This window comes from Trichoderma asperellum, chromosome 5 (genome assembly GCF_020647865.1).
Source record: "Trichoderma asperellum chromosome 5, complete sequence".
In the NCBI taxonomy this organism is placed as follows: domain Eukaryota; kingdom Fungi; phylum Ascomycota; class Sordariomycetes; order Hypocreales; family Hypocreaceae; genus Trichoderma; species Trichoderma asperellum.
The window spans coordinates 873493-893424 of NC_089419.1; the positions used below are offsets into that span (position 1 = coordinate 873493).

Sequence of the window (19932 nt, forward strand, 5' to 3'; positions counted from 1 at the left end):
CGCCGCGGTTACTGGTGGGTACACGCAGGTACCCTCTGGCCGATCCAGGCCCTCCATTTGCGGCGGCGGGCCACTGAACGCAGCGCACTGGCGATCCGCGAGATACCTGCCACGGACAAAAGGCGACAAGAGGCACGCAGTTGCAGCTGATGCCGACGACCCGAGCTAGAGCTGCGCCGATGGCCCGAGAAGCGCTGACCTTTTTTTTTTTTTTTGGTACTTTGGTACTCTTTATATTAAGAGCTGATTTCAACAACTGCCCATATGTATGCCATGTATCATGAGATGCAGCTGGATACCATGTTTTGCGAGTGCAGCTTTGTAGTTGTGACTGGGTACCTAGAGGGAAATAAGAAGGAAGAAACAGAAGAAAAAAAGTTATAAGCCAATTGCTCTCGGCAGAGATCTGAGACCTGAGCTGTGTCTTACAATGACTTTAAACAAGTTGCTGCCATCTCTCATCTATATGAATATTTAATGCATCGGTGCTGTGTCTCTGCCAATTCCGTCATGCTCCTGATGCTCGTCCCGAGCAAATACACGCAAGGCGCAAAAAGTAGGATCCGGTGTCTAGCCTCCCGGCATTCGGAGAGGCTCGCACGTGTCTGGCTGGCGATACAAAGCAGCAACACATCGCGTGAGGCTCGACGACATTGGCCAGCAGCTGGTCAGGGGGGGGCTCCGTCATCTCTCCACCGCAGCGGGGATGCGCTTGGCCGAGCTGAGCAGGCTGCAGACAATAGCACGGCCAGCACGAATCAACGGCGGGAGACGGGGCGTCGAAGCCTGAATCACAGCTGTAGCTCTCTGGATGGGCGACTCGCGGCTCGCGACTCGGGGCCAGCAGCGTGGAGAGGCACCAGAGAACGCAGCCGAGGACGGGGCCATCCATCCATACAGATTTCTGATTCCGAAGCCATTCCATTGAGCCGGCTTAGACCCGCTAAAACGGCGCAGCAGCAGCAGCAGCAGCAGCAGGCAGCCTTATCGGTGGATCGCTGAATTTTTCTCTCTCCTCTCCTCTCGTTGGCCCAGACAACGCCACATCAGTCGTTCTGCCTCTGAAAATGCTTCCGCTTCGTCTTATTTCCTGCTTACACCCACGCGCGGTGCAGGGGGCTTGCCGACAGTCTGGGCTTGGGAGCATCTCATCTGCCGAACTACGTGCTACGTCATTTTTTGCTTGCGCGGCATAAACGGCTACAGACGGTCGAGCATGAAGAAATAAACAACGATAATACTGATACTAGTAGCAGTAATAAAAGAGTACCTGCTCCATCGGGCTATGTGCAAACATGGAGTTGGTACCCAGTTTCTGTACAGAAAACCTGGGGAATGAATGGAGTCTACTCCAGAGTAGAGAAGAGGAAAATAAAAAACGGCGAATGATTCAGTAGGTGGCTCCTCCAGTGCGTTTAGTGGGCGGTGTCAGCTACCTTTGGCTGTAGGCAAAGAGCACCGATGTCTAATTCTGCATCAATCACCACTCTCTCCATTAAGAGAGAAGAAGAAAAAAAAAAAAAAAAAAAACCACTCATACAACCATTACCAATTGAAGCTCCTTGCTCTCTCCCTCTTTTTTCTTAAAACTTTCTCGTCTGTAAAACGCGTCTCCTGCTGTTCCAAATCTCCCGCTTCCGTGTCGCCGGCGTGGCGTTCGGCTCCTCCGGCTTCTCTCCCCCAAACCGCTCTCCGGCCAGGCTCCACCGCTTCCCCGAGTCAAGTCCGGCATGCCAAATCTGCATGCCGTCACCAGCCCGGGAACTCGGCAGCAGCCGCCAAAAACCCACAGGCTTATGCTTCTCAGGCCAAGCATCGCGACTTGCACCCGTTCTGAGCCTAATATACCCACCGGCAGTTCCTGAAGAAGACGACATCTAGCAGATATCGCAGCTTGCTTGCCTGTCACATCGCCTCATCTAGGTCCACGCCCGTGGTTCAACTGAGACTAACCCGTTGTCTTGAGACAGCTGCCAGGGAAGCTTGGACGGGATGGCATTGATGGGTTTGGAAGAGTTTTTTTTTTTTTTTTTTTTCAAGGTGCTGCTAGTGCAGTCAAAAGCTTGGTTGCTTGTCAAGATGCATGCCCCTTGGATCTCTAGCGCCTAGGCCGTTAGATCTGGACGACTCGTGTAGCGTAGATTCATCTCTACCGCGGTAAACCTTACCATGGCGCTATAGCCATATCTTTTCGTCAGCCTTGTCTTCCATCGTTTGATTGTGCCAGAGTGGCGAATTCTTCGGGCATCAATTGTGCGCCCCGAAGCATCAGCCACCGCCAAAACACGCGGTTGCCTAGCATCCCCGTTGATGAGAGCTTGGTTGACAGATAATTTCCTGCTAACATGAGCCTTTCTTAGTGCTTAGTTAGCACACAGTATCGACATCTCAGAGTGGTTGACAGCTACCGCCAAGAAAAGTTCCTGCATGCGGTCGATCTTACCTAATGCTATCGTCCTTATGTGTGGACTTCGAAAACGCCCTAAACGGCTAGGACCGTCGACATAAGCTCTGATCCAACCAAGATTCTTAGTAATAATACCTATGGAATGCTTCTGGGTTGCTTGTCATACATTGGAGTGTATTACCACTGAGTGTTCCTCCTGTCTCCAAGTTCCCAAGTTTCCAGGTCTGTCTCTCGCAGGCCATGCTGCGTAATCCATCACCAATGCGTATAGCATAGAGCTGATGTCGCACAATACCGGCAGAAGCATTGTCCTCCACTCCTATCAATTATTCAAATTCAACTGCTGGCTATCAACTCGAAACATCACGAGGAGTCGTAGAATGGCACCAGGACCGATGCCTGTGGTAATTACTCTTCCGCAAGGCTCTCCAGAGAGAAATGAAGCTGAGAAAAGAATCTTCAGGGTAAAGTAAGAAGTCACCGTCTTTCAACGAGATAACATCTCAACCAAGAGATATTCTTAGAATTGTTGGTAAGCATTCAGAGCCAATGTACTACTTGACGGCTTCACGTTGCCACTCTAGCCTAACGTATAAATAGAAGTTACACAGAGCAAATATTCATATTCCTTCATCGCAGCTTACGATGCTGCATTGGTATGATAGTTGCTGGATTGAATGCGACATAAGCATCCGCTGCTTAAAAGTACGATGCCGTCACATGTCATGAGTATAACCTCATTTACAACCTGGGACATCCAAGGGAGAAACTCGGGAATAAACAATGATTCTCCCCGCCGCACAACCATTATTAGCAGGCAAGTGATTGCTCATAATAGTAGGTATAAATTACAAATTATTTTTAGTCATGTTGTTTTGTACTATATTTAATCTCGTGAGCGTGACCAAAGAAACATCTCCAATCGCACAATCATAATGACCACCAAAAAAAAAAAAAAAAAAAAATCACGCTTTCAAGACTCACTTATAGCACTCTCAACCACGTGGTTAATAAGCCATTAAGCCTCCTCCAATGCTAAATCACCTCTTTTTACTTTCAAGTAGGCCCGTATTCCAGCATCCCATCTCCATACCATTCGGCCCTTTCAATATACCAGTCTGGGGCCGAAGCCCCGCGCATCAGCTCCAGACTTTTCCGCTAACTCAATACCGGCAAGATTTTCCACGATTTTCAGGAACATAACTGGCTAGCGACTCTATCTCATACGCTCCAACAACGCAGTGCCACTGCATATTGTACCAGCATTGTATTGTCTGCGCTGTGTTGTGATGCTTGCCGTCTATCCGTCCTCTAGCCAAAGTCTTGGAAAACCACCAGAACCCCAGGTCCTTACTAGTCTTAACTGGTTAGCCAATAATGATGACTGAAGGATTTGTTTCTTCTCTGGAGAGACTGCTCTTGTTAATAAAGGAGAGCAGTACCGTCTCGCCTCTTATTGGCGGGCTTTTGCTCCCCGCCAGCCTGTGGGGAGACAAAGTGTCACAGGATATGGGTACGCACTCCATCTGCTGCTAGTACCGAAGAGTATTCCCAGCCCCCCCTGTCCCAAGATGATGCAAAATGTTAGCGTCGCGGCATTACTCGCACGGCCGAAAACCACTGGCAGACTTTGTCTTTAATATGGGCGAAGATAGTGAGTAAATGCCGCGATTCCCCGGTCATTAGGGTTGAATGGGTCATATGCGCTGGTGGTATATAGATATAGAGCCTCAGATGGTTGGGAATAGGGACCTCCCAGAGGTGAGTTGCCTTTGCAGGAGGCTGTAATTTCCTCGCTGAAACAGACCGCTCTATCGGATGTTTTTGGCACTCAATGTATCTTCCACATTCGGAAACTACATTTAATCTACGTAAACTACATGTGATACATGTATTCTCTATTGTGAGACATCCTACGCAGTATATAGTATGCTTATAGGTAGGCCCGCTGTTATATCCAAGTTCAAGCCACCTCATTGTGCCTTATTCAGCTCTCACCTCTCACAACGTTGGATCCCAAACCAGCCATGCTCAACATTCCGACTTTCCGGGTATCTCTCGATGCGGGGAGATGCGGAGCCGAATGCGCGGCTGGTTGTTGTGCTGCCTCCAGCATCCTCCATCTCCGCACTAACAAGGCCATGAGAAGCGGCCGATTGTGGGGAAGACAGAAAACAGTCACGCATGCTTGTTTTTTGACTCTTTCCCCCTTATCCTTGTTTGACAATAAACTCCGACGGATGATCATTCGCCATCTCGCTTGATTACTTATTCCACCCTGTTCGCTTCGCTCTCATTTCATCCTCAAAATTTGCAAAAAGCAGGGCACCTTCTATAAACAAATAGTAGTGAACAAATAGTCTCCCTATTTCCTCGTATGATTCAACGTTTCAGCATATAGATATCGAAATAGACCTTCCGTCAGACGGTTACAGCGCAGATGAGCCCTAGGAGAGCAGAGGGAGATGCCAAGCCGCCGCCCCCATATCTCTTCCCAAGCGCCAGACCCACCATCCCGAGCCGGGAGGTTACCCAATTAGGCAATTGGATAACTTCTTGGCTCCTTGGCTGCGGGATTGAGCACAACAGCTTGTTTAACCAAGCTTTGAAGGGGAGAGCTAAGTGCTTATAGTAATAAGTTTACTTTTTGATCACTATTAATGCAGGGCACTAGATGGCCCTATGGTGCCCGCACTACCAAGAGAGAAGTTTTGAAAGTATTTGCACTACTCATGGCTATGCAGTAAGACAACATGGGAGAAGAGGCCCGCCGTTAACCCCATGTTTTATCCACTCGCTGCGACAAGTCGCTTCGGGGGCTAGATGAAGTGAAGAAGGATTAGGAGACTCGTAATCGGCAGCAGAAGGGAGCATGATAACATGAAGAAAACATGCTGCTGATGGCTAGAGACAAGATGAACATCATGCCAGTTTACCTCCCACCAGGACGAGCATTTCAGCGAACAACAATTGATGGAAATAGTATCTCCACCGCCTTTACACTGCCTCTTGGGCAAGAGGTTGCGACTGTTGCAACAAGTTTGACGTCTTTCACGTTCGGTCCGATCTAAATACGTATGCTTTAGGACCCCGGTCACGAAAGGCAGGAACCTTGAGATTGATCGGAATCGTCGGCGGAGTGGATAATGCCAATGGAGACGCATAGCCGCCTCTGCTAATCCATGCTTGGCCCTGAGCATGTTTTGTTTGGCGCAGAGTTGCTACCTACCACTATTACGGAACATGCCAGGGAGGAGGAGGGTAAGGCTGAGTCGAATTACTGCTACCACGAACATTACAATCCCTCCCAAAGGTTCTTGTTTTCGGATGACCAGATCCGGTTGCATATCACGATGTCGAATACCGCCGAGAAAGAGAAAGAGAGTGCAGCATGCGCAGCATCCAATTACCGCCGGGGTTGGACCTAGATCGGAGCGAGATTCCGCTACGAGGGAGGGAAGACAGGGCCCCGTTGCCGAAATAGAAATGACATCGTCGGGTGATGCAATGAGTCTCTGGCCAACAAGCCAATATAAGAGGCCTTGTTCGCCCTCGTTCCCCCTTGACGAAAATCTCCAGGTGTGGCCAAGCAAAGCGATCTTCCCTAGCCTTTCCCTCCAAAGATGCTAGGCTCTCTTCTTAACCTCGTCGTCGCCTCTGCGATTGGCGTCGCGGCTCTGCCGAGCAGCGAGAAGGTCAACTTTCTCGCGGATCGCGGCCTATTTTCTCCCATTGCGACTAGCAACCCTTCAGGTATCTCTGGTGGTACCGTTCAGACCGCATCCGATGGAGCTCCTGTAGCTTCATTCTTTGCTGGATTGAAGCCTCCGGTAAGAAATTGAAATCAATGCCCTCATCCCCTAGAACTTGCAATTGTTCGATGGCTGACTGACTGTTGTTCCTACTTGAAGTTCCCTACCAATTCATGGTGGGCTTCATATGCTGCAACACCCGGCAACGCCACCGCTTCGGGACCCTTCCCGTATGAGTCGCAGCTCGACGGTTACGGCATCAACTTTGGCGTCAGCAACAACCGACAATTCGACGGCACGTCCATCAAGCAGCCAACACAGAACGACTGGCGCGCCGGCTTCGTCGAGCACTCTGGCGCCTTTGCGAACCACAAGGCCACGGCATTTGACACGCACTCTGTGACGGTCCAGTACTTCCAGGGAAGCGCCTCCATGACGTCTCCTCTGATTCCCGGATCACCTTACATCACGCTTCAATACAATGCTGCGACTCCTCTGCTTACCTCGCGAAACGGCGGTATTGCGTCCTTTAACGGACAGTCCATTGCTAACGGACAGAGTGGTGAGTGAGCATCATATCCCGTCTGGGGAGTTTGTTTGTTGACTAACACAAAAGCAACTCAGTATCTGCCACTGGCACCGAGTTCACCGTCGTCGACACCACCGGAACGACCTACCTCATCTACGCGCTCTCCTCCATAACTCTCAAGGCCACCGCCACCAACAGCGCGGTTGGCACAATCCAGGCCAGCGGCACTTTCACCGGCGTCCTTCGTGTGGTCCGACTTGTCCAGAGCAGCCACAAGGCTCTTCTCGACCAGTACTACACCGTTTACCCGACGGGAGTTGGCCTTGACTACAGCTTCACCACCACGCAGGGCACTCTCATCTTCAACTACAACACTGTTGGAGCCGGCGCCAACCTCCTGATGCTGACTTGGCCGCACCACCGATTGTCGCTGCAGAACCCCAATTCGCCCCCCACTTCGTCTCTGGGTTATCTTACCACAAAGGTGAATTACAACAAGCACTATCAAAAGGGAAAATGAAGAACTAACAATGGAAATAAAAACAGGGATGGATGTACCCCACTCTCGGCAACCAGTGGAAGCTGCTGTACAACCTGAGCAGCATTAGCTGGAACCCTCCGCGAGCCCTCGACTCTTCTTGCAACTCTGCTGTCATCCAGGGTCTCCAGTACGAGATTGGCCAGCTTAACGTGGCAAACGCGCCTATCCCCAACGAATTCTACTACTGGGGAGGCACTCTGGCCGCTCAAGCCCGCCTCGCCCTTATTGCGTAAGACCACTTCTAACCATTGTTCCTCATAACTAATGCTCAATGGTCGAGACTAACGTTGATGCCCAATATACAGTGAAGCTGTTGGACAAACCGCTCTCATCCCGAACGTCACCAACTACCTCAAAGCATCCTTCAATAACTGGTTTGCCCCTACCACGGGAGCCTTCCCTGCGTACGAAACCTCTTGGGGCGGTGTTGTCGACAAGGCTGGCGCATCCAACTCTGGCATCGATTTTGGTAACGGTTACTACAACGACCACCACTTCCACTACGGATACTTCCTCACGATCGCTGCTGTCATTGCAAAATACGACTCTTCGTGGCTGGCTCAGCACAAGGACTTTATCAACTGGTTTGCTCGGTAGGCTTTCATCTCGTTGCTCTCGAGTTACGTCTTCCCCATTTCTAACCAAAGAAACAGTGATATCATCAACCCATCTCCCAACGACCCCTACTTCCCCGTCACCCGCTGCCGTGACTGGTTTGCAGGCCACTCTTGGGCCTCGGGCATTGCCAACGGAGCTGGAAGCCGCGATCAGGAATCCACCGGCGAGGCCATCAACGGCTACTACGGCGCTCTCCTCTGGGCTTCCGTGGCCCTCTCCCAAGACTACGTCAACTACGCCAAGCTGCTCGTTGCTACCGAACAGCAGGGTGCCCAGGTCTACTGGCACCTGTACCCTCAGCAGAGCGCAACTGATCCCAACAACCCCTACCCCGAGGCCGCAGTCCGATCATTGGTCACGATGGGCAACGTTGAGGACTGGCAGTCTGGCGCCTGGCTGTTTTGGGGCGCTGAGAAGAGTGAGATTGCTGCTATTCAGATGCTGCCCATCACTCCTATCAACGAGGTCTTGTATGACACTCAGTGGGTTAACAACGTCTGGTCATATGCTCAAAACGAGATCCTCGACCCAACCATTGCTGACGACTGGTATGACTTTTCACGCTTCTTCTGTTGTAGCTTCTCACGCAGCGATACTAATATCTCTCGACTTTTTTAGGCGATGCGTTTTGATTGCTGCTTACTCCAACGCCAATCCCCAAACCGCTGCCGCTTGGAGTGCCAACCTCACCACTTGGGGTACGTTGTGTTTCTTTTTTTATTCCTATGATTAGCGGAATGAATATACTAACAAGCTGCACCTACAGGCTCTGGAAACACCTTCTCCAACGAGCTCTTCTTCATCGGCACTCGTCCCAACCCCAGCGGCCAGCCCATCTGCGGCTCCAACTTCCCCCAGAACCCCTACGGCAACTTCAAGATCCAGGCCGCCACCTCGGGCCAGTGGGTTGTCTCCTCCACGGCGTCGTCCAACCTGGTTGCCTCTGGCTCTCAGGCCAATGCCGGCGTCTTCGTCAGCTCGTACACGCCCAACGCCGGCAACCTCAAGCTCACCAGCAACAACCAGTTCGTCACGGCCGACCAGTCGGGCAACTTTACTCTCCAGGCTGCCCGTGCTACGGCCTCTACCTGGGAGGTCTTCACGATCCGCCAGAAGATTGGTGCGGCCAGCGGCGTGTACACTATCAAGGCTGGCAGCAACGGCAAGTGGGTTACGCTGGCGAGCGATGGGTCTCTCATCAACAATGGCGCCACGGAGGCTTCTGGCGCGGGCTTCAAGTTTGTTGCCTCATGAATTGTGTGACTGATGGGGCGATTTGGCCTGTGTTTGGCCTGTAACGAGCTGTATATGAATATGACGTATATACGATGTACATATTTAGCGATGATTCAAGTTGGATAGGGAAAAAAAATGAATGACAAAAGAGGAGAGAGAGAGAGAGATTGTTACTTTGACCGTGATAACCAATGCTACTTGAATCGATCAACACCAACATCTCCAGTGCCTAGTTAGCAGCTGCTGCAGCACAGACGTCCATGTTTTGTGAAACTTAATGCTCTTAAAGGCTGACCCAGTGTATCCACATCTGGATATTTTTTTAAAACAAAAACTCACCATCATTGGCCGGGAGCAATCTCACCGGGTACAACGTAATAAAGTCGTACTCGATGCAGGTCTAAGATGTAATCGCCGCATCTCATGTCGCCACTTACACGGAGATACCCATATTTACCCGCGATTCGGTATAATGACGTCTTCGCAGCGCAAGAGTTCCAGTCTTGAGCATCAGGTAGAAAATAAGACGTCGGTAATTAAGTAAATATGTACCAGCATTTTACTAAAACGAAAATTTAATTCTTCTCACTGTCGTAGTCAGTAAATGGTGTAAGGCTACAATCATCATGGCAAGCACGCATAATTTCAAAGGACAATCGCTATTTGACCTCTCCGGCAAGGTTGCCTTAGTCACCGGTACGTTCATTTTGCATTCTCCATTTCTACAATGTATCTATTGAATTTAATAAAACTGATATGCAATCAGGAGGCGGATCTGGAATTGGGCTCATGGCCGCCCAAGCTCTTGCTGCCAATGGCGCAAAAGTCTACATCTGCGGCCGCACCAAAGAGAAGCTGGACAACGCCGCATCAACTCACGGCAAAAATGCTCCTGGCGATATAATCCCCATCCAAGCAGACGTCAACTCCAAAGACGGCATCAAAGCTCTCGTCGACGAAATCAAGTCGCGCGAAAAATGCATCTGCATCCTCGTCAACAACGCGGGCGTCAGCGGCGAGAAGCACACGACTGCCGAAGCCAATTCAGCAGAGGAGCTCAAACAGGCGCTCTTTGACAGCGACTCGTCGACGTTTGACGACTGGCTCGACACGTATCGAACCAATGTTGCCGCCATGTATTTCACCACGGCTGCTTTTCTGCCGCTGCTGCAAAACTCTACCGAGGCGCAATCCGGATGGTCTTCCACCGTCATCAACATCACTTCCATATCCGGCTTGATCAAAACGAGCCAGCACCACTTTAGCTACAATGCGTCCAAAGGGGCGGCGGAGCACTTGACGCGCATGATGGCTGCGGAGTTTGCTGCTGCTGGGTTGAAGATTCGCGTTAATAGCATTGCGCCGGGGGTGTTCCCCAGCGAGATGACGGCTGGGGAAAGCGACGAGAGACAAAAGAGCCAGTTGGATAGTGAGAGATTTGAGAGCATGATTCCGGCTAGGCGTCCGGGGAAAGATGAAGATATGGCGCAGGCGGTGCTGTTTCTTGCTGGGAATCAGTTTGTTAATGGGCAGAGAGTGGTGGTTGATGGAGGACATACGCTCGCCGACGGAATGTAGCTTATATGTCAAAGGCAATGTAAGATATGTTTTTTTTTTCTTGTGATGGTATTTATAATTGAGCCACTTTATAAGAATGATGCTTTTGAGATGATACGCGAATCAAGCCAACTATTTTGAACTGCATGATAACATGAGCCTATTCAGCCAAGTATAGGATTCAATAAAGCAATTGTCCTTTTTAACTTCTCAGCCTCCTTCTTCATCTTCTTTTATTCAGCAGTCAGTTTTAACACCCTCATTCATGCTAACAATTTTCCTTCCTTCATCTCAGATACTAGGCATGCAAGTAAGTAAACAGAGAGATCCTAGTAGTAGCCAACTCGCATGGCCAAATTTCCAATCATCGTTTCAATTATGTCAAGCAACGACTTTAAGCTTCGTACTAGCGGCTGTCGATCACCGGAGCTTGTTCCGCTGAGCTTAAAACACATGATTCTGATTAATCGCGTTGGTAATGCATGATGGGATAATCGTTTAATTGTTATTTAATCTCTGTTGCATTTTTATGTTCAGTGGGGTAGAGGCTGCAGAGAAGAGCAGCCATTGACAATTTCGTGTCGTCTGCGTCATGTCTGGCCAAAATGAGTGACATCACGGAAACGCAACCCTGTCAGCTTTCAACGAGGGCGGTAATTATATAATAAACTCAACGAAGTAATATGTACTATGTATTAAATTTATATATAATTGCGTATGTGAGAAATCATGCTCAAGACTGCTACTCGCCGCTCTCTGAAGCAATTGATTATCCCTAGACCTCAGTTAACCTGCACGTATATCGCACGCAGCTACCCTACAGTAAATCACAACTCAAAGATTTCAAACAAGTTTCATACAATGTCTCGCACCGAATCAGGCAGCTTCAAACCGGTTGAAGAAGCCCAAAGACAAGATCTTCCAGGGTAAATTTCACATAAAAAAAAGTGAAGTCCCTACTAATACCAGTACGTCAGGCTCGAAAAGGACATGAAGCCCACCAGCGAATCAACCGCTCTCGAAGGCAAACATCAACACCAAGAGTATCTCGCAGCCGGAAAGCTCAAAGGCAACAAAGCACTCATCACCGGCGGAGAGTAAGTAACATAAAATCTCACATACATGTAAATAAACAATCCAGAATGGCCAGCTCATCTAACAATCAACGCTCGCTCAGCTCTGGCATCGGCCGCTCAGTAGCAGTTCTCTTCGCCCGCGAAGGCTCGGACGTCACAATCGTCTACCTCCCCGAAGAAGAGGAAGACGCCCGAGAGACCAAGAAAATGGTCGAGAAGGAGGGCAAGGAATGCCTCCTCATCCCAGGCAACCTCATGGACAACGAAACGTGCCGCAAGGCCGTTGAGCAGCACATGCAAAAGTTTGGCGCCCTCCATGTGCTAGTCAATAATGCGTCGAAACAGATGATGTGCGACGACATTAGCAAGATTGACCTTGATGATGTGGAAAGCACTTTTAGGAGTAACATTTTGCAAATGTTTGCAGTGACTAAATATGCGGTGCCGCATATGCAAAAGGGCGGCTCGTGAGTTTCTTGTCTCTCTCCATTCATCCATTTAGACGTTCGTCAACTGTTGCTAATATGAATGACAAACTCGTAGCATTATCAACACAACCTCTACAGTTGGGTTCCGAGGCACTGCGTCAATGGTAGATTATGCATCCACCAAGGGCGCCATCACTTCATTCACGCAATCGCTGGCCAAGCAGCTCATGCCCAAAGGCATCCGAGTGAATGCCGTAGCCCCCGGCCCGGTTCATACGCCTCTGCAGCCGGCTTCGCGGCCCGCCGAACAGATGGAGGGCTTTGGAGCCAAATCTGGGATTGGGCGGCCTGGCCAGCCGAGCGAGATTGCTCCCTCTTTCATATTCCTCGCTTCCAAAGATGCGGAGCTGTACTACGGACAGATTCTGCATGCCTATCCGCTGGGCGACTAGGCTGGTACTCAAGATTGGTGTAGCCTGTACTTAAATGTGAATATAATGATCAAAAATGAATAATGAAATTGCGAATGAGAACAACAGAAGCAGATATTATTAAATGCATCAATTTATCATCTAGTCATAACGTCATACTTGAACGCTTTAGCCAGCTATCTTACACGAATATTGTCTTCCATAACTCCCAAGGCAATGGCCCATAAAACCGGCTAAAGATACTCCTTTCTCATAATGCCCAGGCCCATAATCCATCCATCACATACCCACAGAGAAAACAAAGCAAGATTCAAGTCCGAGATTACTACACCCTAATTTGCCCCTCTCATTACATCTGGACGCGGAGGAGGTAGCGCAGCTTGACCTGCGCAACGTCGTAGCAGATAAACTCATTGTACTGGAGGTATGCGCCATCGACGTTGGTATCGCACGGTTTCTCAGTGATGTCGGGCTTTTGATGAATCAGCAAATGAGTCCGCGGCGCAAAAGAAGTAATAAATAAAGAAACGTCAAACTTACCATTTGAATACCCTTGAGGCTTTCATGCACAACGCCAGCATCCATCCACTTGGGCGGTGCCGTCATACCCATACCCCAGGTACTTTCCATGCCGCCCTTCTTGGCAGTGTTGCCAGCATCGTAGCGGGAGTTGGTCAATTGCTGCATGGGGTCACCCAGCTTGGCTTCGCAAAGAAGCAAGAGGGCCTGGCCGCCAGAGATGTACGAGCAGCAGTAGTTGGCAGACTTGGATGCCATGTCGGCCAAGTAGATACCCTTGCCAAACATGTAACCAGAGACGGGCGCCTCCGGTGGCGCGATTCGCAGACCTTGGCTGAGAATACCACCAAAGTTTGTGGCGCGCGAGCCGTGCCAGAGGAGACGGCGGTTTGCACCAATCTTACTGTTCTCTGCGTACTCGTTGAAACGAATGTCTTCGCCCTGTCGCTCGATGCGGAAGATATCCTGGACTTTGTAGCTGTGGTTATGGGTGTCGCCCTTGGTACCGTTGAGGTAGCCTGACAGATACTGGAATTCGGTGCTGGTGGGATCCAGCGGGGTCATTTCATTGAGACCCAAGCTCTGGAACTGTTTGTCGAGAGGGTGAACGTTGTCTGTCGCTTTGCGGTCAACCTTCATGATTTCGGCCGCATCCTTCATGTCAGACAAGCTCTCCAGCAACTCTATCTCCTTCTTGAGCAAAGCATTGTCTCGGATGATTGGGGGTCGATTGCGACCAAACGCGTGCGGAATGATGGAATAGTACATGTTGGATAACATTTCCGTGGCATCGGCCATAGTCATACCATACTTGTCCCGGGCGATAGTTGAATCATCAATCAGGGCTGCGAGGTCTTTCAGCTGCTGGAATCCGCGGGTGATGGTTGTTTTGCTGAGTTTTCCCAGGGGCAGCTTGTTCGCGTCGTAGTTCAGGGCAGTCATAGTGGCCTGGAAATACTGCTGGTTGAAGATGAGCTCCATGAGCGATTTGACCTCGGGCTGCAGGGTGCAGTCGGCAATCTTGATCTCGTCTCCCTCCTCTTTCTTGACGCCCTTGCCATCGGCATCGTCGTCGGCATCATCTTCGTCATCCGAATCTGGGTTGTAGCTACGCTCGACAAAAGCGTACTTTCCGGGCTTTGGGTTATCACCTCTGTTGTCCCACGCCAAGCCAGACTTGTCCTTGAACTTCTTTTCAAAGTTTTTGAGTGCGTCTGCGACGGTGCCGTTACCAAGAAGGGCACTTTGACCAGTTTCACCAACGCGGCCCCACCGAGTCCATGTCTTGTACGACTTTGACTTGGGCTCAACAAGGACCTGAGGGGTATTCCGTTAGCACGCTCTGCTGCGAATGTGAGGCACAATCTAGACTCGCCTGAATACGGTAAAACTTGTTGTTGTTGTGTGACGCATTCGTTTGGTTGAGGGAAGCATCATAGATCAACCCGCTATCTGGATCGATATGCACCTGGTAGGAGGAGCTGAGCGGGCAGTGCTCATCTACGGGAATAGCCACATTCTTCTTCTTGATGAACTGGCCTTCAGCCACCTGGCTCTCCTCTTTTGTCTCGGGCTGGGCCTCAGATTCGGGGTCGGAGTCAGCTTTTGCCTTGCCATTGGCGGCTTTAGAGCCCTTGGCCCCTTTGGCCGTCTTGGTCTTTTTGGCTTGGGGCTCTTCATCATCATCGCTCTTGGAGACCATCAGGGGCCGCTTCTTGCCATTGGCCTGTGAATCGCTAGGATCAGCGCTATCGCTGCCCCAGACATGCTCCTGTGGGTCGATAGTCTTGTTCTGTTTCTCGGACTCAAAGATCCACTCCGGGCTGACCAGGGGCAGGTCCTTGGCTTTGCCAGCAGCCACCTTTGCCGTGTTGTTGTTGTAGTCATCTTCGGTGCAGACCACGTGGGTGGTGGTCTTGGTGACGCTCTTGGTGACGCTGCCGCCCAAGGACTTGACGAGCTGCTCCAAAGAAGCGTGGGTGTGCTTGGAGTTGTCAAACTTGCCGCTGATGGCGAGGACACGGCCTTCCAGCGGCGGCGTTGCGGGCGTAGCAGGTGCGGCGGCGGCAGTCTTTCGACGGGCCATGATGATGATTGTGAGGATGTCAATGAATGATGATTACGGAGAGGGGGTGAATGGGAGGAGGAGTAAGGAGTAAGGAGTAAGGAGGAGGAGGAAAAGGAGGAGGAGGAGGAGAGGTTGCAAAGACAGAGGAAGCAGAATGTTGCTGGTGGCGCTCTATTATAGCTGGTGCCAGTGGTCTTTTTGGGTGCCAGACAAGGAACGGTGCTTGTCTCGATGACGATGCCTGCGCAATTCGATTCAATGCCGCAGAGCAAGGCAGAAAACGCGTCAACAGGACTCGATTGATTGCCCAATGGCTCAGGAAACGAAAGAAAAGCTCATGCTGGACGCGGCTTGATGCCGACAGACGACGCCGTTTTAATAGTTTGCAGCTTGGCTCGTGTCGCCAGCTGGCCAGCAGCTGTTACTCCAGCAGAGCGCAAAGAGCCCCAGAGCTGCCTACTTTAGTGGAGCGCTCCCCCGCTAGAGGCGCCGCTAACGCTGCGGCTGCGTCTGTGGCATCCGGCAAGCTGAGCGTCTCTAGAGCTGTTTCGGAACAGTTCCAGGCACCAGCGCGCCTGGGCCTCGCTGGGCGGCGGCACGAGAAGTCCACGGCGGCACGTGTTTCGGGGAGCGGTGGGCTGTGAGTGGTCTTGCTGCCTGGATTTATGGGGGGCTGATACAGAGGCTGGGACTAATGAGCTTGTGTTGACCTGGGCCGTGGCTAATACGGGCAATTTTAATTACACGCAACTAATTAATTGGCTAGGATAGTTAAGTGTTTTTTTTTGTGTTGGGACTTGCAATTGCATCACAGAGAGGACGGACGATAATGCCGCGATAAAGCGCTCAACATGGCAATCGCCGACACGCGTATACGGAGCCTTGTTGCATTCAACTGGTGGTGTATTTCCTCTGTCTAGCTGATGAGATGCACAATTGAAGCTACCGAGGCGGTAATTGCGAAAGAGAAATAATAATAAAATAATAACAACAATATACATGTATGTATGTATACATATATATCCAAGGCACAACCACAACCACAACCACCGGCCACTACTGAAAGCATTTGTGCGTCTTTCTGACTGCGTTGTTGCACCACGGCGTGTTTGGCGGGCCAGAACAGCAGCGCACCGAGCGTCCGTCGCGGTTCCACTTGACCTTCTTGCTGGGTTTTGGACAGAGATATGACGTCCAAAGGTGCTCGCCGGCGAATATAGCTGTTCGTTTGCCTTTACAGTCTGGGGCGCTATGGAGCAATTACGGGTTAGTCTGGCTGCTGAAAAGTGTACATAGCATGGCAGTTGTCAAGTTGTAACACAATGGTGTATATAGAGTAGACGCGGTGGATATAATAAATGCAGCAGATATCACAGACGTGGGGTAGATGCAACAGAAATACTGCAGATAGTAGGGAGCAATAGGTATATAAACTCACCTAAACAACATGCATTGCCCTCCCGACGCTCCCACATCCTCCAGCATATCCAACATGGCAGGATCTAAAAGCCGAAAATCATCTAGAAGAGTCAAATTTCAGCGCCTCATTCTTCTCAGACCAAGCAATCAAGGCTATTCGGACAGACTTACAACACCAGCCATGCTTCAAATCCTTCGAAAAGCACGTATCCGACTGGTTGTACGTCTGGCACCACGAGAAGGTGACATCGTCGACCGGAGGAGGCTTCTCCGGAGGCCATATCGTCGTCGACGTCAAATCTTTAATCTCCTGCCCCTGTCTTGGTAGCAGGTCGCGGAGGCTCAGAGAGGAGCTGAGCGAAGCAAAGAGGAACAAGAGGAAGAGGGGAAGGGAGATTGCTGAGGCCTTCATGGTGAATGTGAATTGCTGGTAGGTGGATATGTCTAAGTTTCAAGTGTCGAAACAAGGTCGATCTACTCTATATAAGGAAGAGATGACGAGAAGAGGAGAAAATTCTTTTTTTCCCAAGTGACTCACCAAAGGGCATAGTAAGTTTATAAGGTAAAAGTTAAGTACATGATAACTGTACCTGCACACACAAATGTATTGCTCCTCTGAAATCTCTATAAGTGGCTTGCAAGAAACTCCGAGCATTGCGTACACAAAGTACTGCTATATACCTATACTCTACGAAATGTAGATTTTTGGCTGCAGGGTCAGTTGTATTTACTTCAAAGTGGCTACATCTACGCTGGAGCGCCATTGTGGAAAGCTTCTTGGCTGGAACTGCTACCAAAAAGTGGAACATCGCACAAGATTATACCTGTTATATACGAGAATTGAACATCCAAGTCGTCTCCATTATGGTTGGTGTCCAACTTTAGTTATTCATAGTAACCGATACTGCACCTCGGCGGCTTCACTTAATTCAGATCCCACATCGTCTATACATACAAGTACAAATGTGGCTGACATTCAATACTTGATACTTGTCCCTACCAGCATAAACTCTCTGTCAGACTCTAACAACAAACGTCTACGTAAGTTGATTGTCGTATATGCCGCTGCTTGGAGCGTTATATCATAATATTGGACTTGAAATGCCGATTATGACCAGAATTTATCACGCAGCAATAATCATGGCGAGTATTCTCGAACGCCCAATATTAGGGTTAATGTTGATGGTAAAACTAATTTACATGCAGTATTTTCATAAGTCGTAAAGCCCCAAAACTTACAATGCCACCTTGCCATTCGCTAACTTACCCAACAAAACTCGGCCTAATTACTCGTCCATTTCTTCATCTTCGTCCCCGTCCTCGTCATCAACATCGTCGCTGTCTTCTTCATGACTGCTTTGATTCAGCCCCGCTACTACACGGTTGTAAAAAATAAAGTTAGCAAGGAAAAATCAATAATATTAATTAAATAACCGCAGACAAATGCCCTGTGTGTAGTTGAAAGGATGATTACTGACAGTTCAAATCACGGTTAATGATGTACAGCCGAGGTATCATTTCGTGGCGCACAAAATGTCTCCAGTCTGAACCCGTATATTCCATCGAGTTGTTGGTTGGCTTTCGTCTAGGTCTAGTGTCAACCGGGGCGGTTGCGTCTTTCTCGTCATTCGTGCTGGCTGGTTCATCTTTAGTGAACTCTACGGCCTGCATCTTCTTATTCGTGTCGCTGACATCCAGCATCTGTTGGAGAATGCCCAGTTTGATATGGCGTAGGTTGAGATTCGGTATAGCCAACAGCTTCTTCAACAGGTGAATAAATAAATTCTGATTCCTCTCCGCGATGTCGGCATCAGTGCCCGGGTTAGCCATTAATTGGAACCTCCATAATTCGAGATACTGAAGTGAGCCAGCAAACTTTGTAATAAGGTGAACAACTTCGTCGAGGGTAATAGCCATCATTCCCAAGCTGAGATTGGACAACTGCGGAAACTCGACTGGAGGAGGGGCAAATTGGCTGTCAACCGATACATCCGCCGATTGGAGCTCTGATAAGGGCTTCGCCTCTGATGATGCAAGCCAGCTCATCAACAGATGGAGATTCTGACGACTGCCTTGGCTATAGCTGCTGCGTTTCCCGTTGATGCGGAGTTCTTCCAGGCCGTTGCAATGCTTGAGAAATCCAGCGAGATTCCGCTGGTAATATGGCTGTGCAACATGAGGCGAAGTAGCCCAGTAGACGTCAACGCAAAGATGCAGTTTTTGAAGGCTTTGAAGAACAGGAGCGTCGGTGGCTTCCAAATCTGGGTGCAAGTGGAAAGCAGAGTCATAAAGCAGGTTGCCGTTCCTCTCCATCACCTCAATGTTTTTCGGCCTCGCGTTGGCCAGGCCAAGACTGTGGATGACGGCCTTGAAGAGGGTGCTGGCTCTGTGAAGAAGGGCCGGATTTCCCCAGCTGAAAACCTCATTGGTTATGGGAAGAGCACCCGTCTCCTTAAGAAGTGTTTGGGCACCATAGCTGCGCCACTGTGCGTGAGGCCCATCTCGAGATCTCCTAGTTGAATTGAAATCGCGGAGCGCAACCGTCTCCAGATTCGGCAAGCGAGAGAAGGCCTCGGCCAGATATTTGGGAACCAGTCCCAGCGTCCACAGAGTGCTCTGCTCAGTCAAGCGTTGCTGATACAAGCTACGCTCCTCTGCTGTCATGTTGATGCGAGAGCCGGCCATCTCATCGACTTGGTCAAGACTGATGTGCACATGGCGCAGATAGCCGGCGAGGCGGCTCTTGGAGATGTCCCTGAGGGCCTTGAGGCTGAACTCGGAAACCATGAACTGCTTGCGCGTGAAGAACTCGGCAGTGAATCTGAAATCAACAGCCCGCTCGGCGGATTTGCACGTCAGGCGAAAGTTGCAGAGCTCTGTGGTTGCGAGATGCCAGGTGATCCTGTCGAGGATCTCTGGCGGCACCCGCAGCAGGGGCAGAGCGTCCGGCGGGTTGGCGTCGCCGAGCATTGTTGTGACAGGCGCGTGAATAAAGATGGGCTGAAGAAGTGCGAAGACAGTGAAAGGAAGAAAATGCAAGCAAGAGAGAGTAACGAAGCAAACATGAGAGACGTGCGAAACCCCGAGCCTCGCTGTTTACCTTCTTATATAGCCCAGTCGGGGCCAAGTGCTAGGCTGCTAGGCTGCTAGGCTGCCAGGCTGCCAGAGCTGAGCTAGAGCGGTAGCCAGAGCTGCGGTACCCCTGCTAGCGGGGGCTGTAGCGGGGGCCCCAGCACTAGAGCACTAAGCCGGTTGCCGGCCGGACAGGCACTTGATGGCTGCACTTGGTAATATTGGCCCGTTGCCTTGCATGCTGGCACTTATCAAGAGCGAGGTGCCTCTGCGGTGCTG

At 50.3% G+C, this 19932-nt stretch overlaps 6 protein-coding genes across 6 annotated transcripts; 3 read left to right on the forward strand and 3 right to left on the reverse strand.

Annotated features, from left to right (window-relative positions):
- Window positions 1-6030: 6030 nt before the first annotated feature.
- Window positions 6031-9101, forward strand: TrAFT101_008443 (uncharacterized protein; the record flags this gene model as incomplete). Its single annotated transcript, XM_024903756.2, has 8 exons — window positions 6031-6237; window positions 6319-6721; window positions 6784-7172; window positions 7235-7458; window positions 7535-7822; window positions 7883-8395; window positions 8466-8545; window positions 8614-9101. 8 exons carry the CDS (start codon window positions 6031-6033, stop codon window positions 9099-9101), a joined length of 2592 nt encoding a protein of 863 aa, XP_024762141.1.
- A 608-nt stretch (window positions 9102-9709) lies between these two features.
- TrAFT101_008444 (uncharacterized protein) lies at window positions 9710-10661 on the forward strand (the record flags this gene model as incomplete). Its single annotated transcript, XM_066128333.1, has 2 exons — window positions 9710-9779; window positions 9850-10661. The coding sequence occupies 2 exons, from the start codon at window positions 9710-9712 to the stop codon at window positions 10659-10661; spliced, it is 882 nt and encodes a 293-aa protein (XP_065984451.1).
- A 707-nt stretch (window positions 10662-11368) lies between these two features.
- TrAFT101_008445 (uncharacterized protein) lies at window positions 11369-12688 on the forward strand. Its single transcript, XM_024907969.2, has 4 exons — window positions 11369-11566; window positions 11618-11737; window positions 11818-12183; window positions 12260-12688. Exons 1-4 carry the CDS (start codon window positions 11370-11372, stop codon window positions 12594-12596), a joined length of 1020 nt encoding a protein of 339 aa, XP_024762139.2. The 5' UTR covers window position 11369; the 3' UTR covers window positions 12597-12688.
- Window positions 12689-12703: 15 nt separating this feature from the next.
- TrAFT101_008446 (uncharacterized protein) lies at window positions 12704-15298 on the reverse strand. Its single transcript, XM_024907968.2, has 3 exons — window positions 14470-15298; window positions 13116-14411; window positions 12704-13047 (listed from the first exon to the last, which is right to left on the reverse strand). The coding sequence occupies exons 1-3, from the start codon at window positions 15178-15180 to the stop codon at window positions 12925-12927; spliced, it is 2130 nt and encodes a 709-aa protein (XP_024762138.2). The 5' UTR covers window positions 15181-15298; the 3' UTR covers window positions 12704-12924.
- Window positions 15299-16218: 920 nt separating this feature from the next.
- Window positions 16219-16993, reverse strand: TrAFT101_008447 (uncharacterized protein; the record flags this gene model as incomplete). The annotated part of the gene is made up of 3 exons (XM_024898722.2): window positions 16219-16411; window positions 16601-16682; window positions 16753-16993. The coding sequence occupies 3 exons, from the start codon at window positions 16991-16993 to the stop codon at window positions 16219-16221; spliced, it is 516 nt and encodes a 171-aa protein (XP_024762137.2).
- Window positions 16994-17714: 721 nt separating this feature from the next.
- On the reverse strand, window positions 17715-19622 carry TrAFT101_008448 (uncharacterized protein). The gene is made up of 2 exons (XM_024901852.2): window positions 18060-19622; window positions 17715-17956 (listed from the first exon to the last, which is right to left on the reverse strand). Exons 1-2 carry the CDS (start codon window positions 19549-19551, stop codon window positions 17868-17870), a joined length of 1581 nt encoding a protein of 526 aa, XP_024762136.1. The 5' UTR covers window positions 19552-19622; the 3' UTR covers window positions 17715-17867.
- Between the last annotated feature and the right edge of the window lie 310 nt (window positions 19623-19932).

What these genes read in the sequence shown, in the direction of transcription:
- TrAFT101_008445 (XM_024907969.2), top strand. Translation starts at nt 11,370, where the DNA reads ATGCTCAAGACTGCTACTCGCCGCTCTCTGAAGCAATTGATTATCCCT. An exon ending in CAAAGACAAGATCTTCCAGG is followed by an intron (nt 11,567 to 11,617) that starts GTAAATTTCACA and finishes CCAGTACGTCAG; the next exon opens with GCTCGAAAAGGACATGAAGC. An exon ending in GCACTCATCACCGGCGGAGA is followed by an intron (nt 11,738 to 11,817) that starts GTAAGTAACATA and finishes ACGCTCGCTCAG; the next exon opens with CTCTGGCATCGGCCGCTCAG.
- TrAFT101_008446 (XM_024907968.2), bottom strand. Translation starts at nt 15,180, where the DNA reads ATGGCCCGTCGAAAGACTGCCGCCGCCGCACCTGCTACGCCCGCAACG. An exon ending in ACAAGTTTTACCGTATTCAG is followed by an intron (nt 14,412 to 14,469) that starts GCGAGTCTAGAT and finishes AATACCCCTCAG; the next exon opens with GTCCTTGTTGAGCCCAAGTC. An exon ending in GCCTCAAGGGTATTCAAATG is followed by an intron (nt 13,048 to 13,115) that starts GTAAGTTTGACG and finishes ATTCATCAAAAG; the next exon opens with CCCGACATCACTGAGAAACC.
- TrAFT101_008448 (XM_024901852.2), bottom strand. Translation starts at nt 19,551, where the DNA reads ATGCTCGGCGACGCCAACCCGCCGGACGCTCTGCCCCTGCTGCGGGTG. An exon ending in CATTAACCGTGATTTGAACT is followed by an intron (nt 17,957 to 18,059) that starts GTCAGTAATCAT and finishes ACAACCGTGTAG; the next exon opens with TAGCGGGGCTGAATCAAAGC.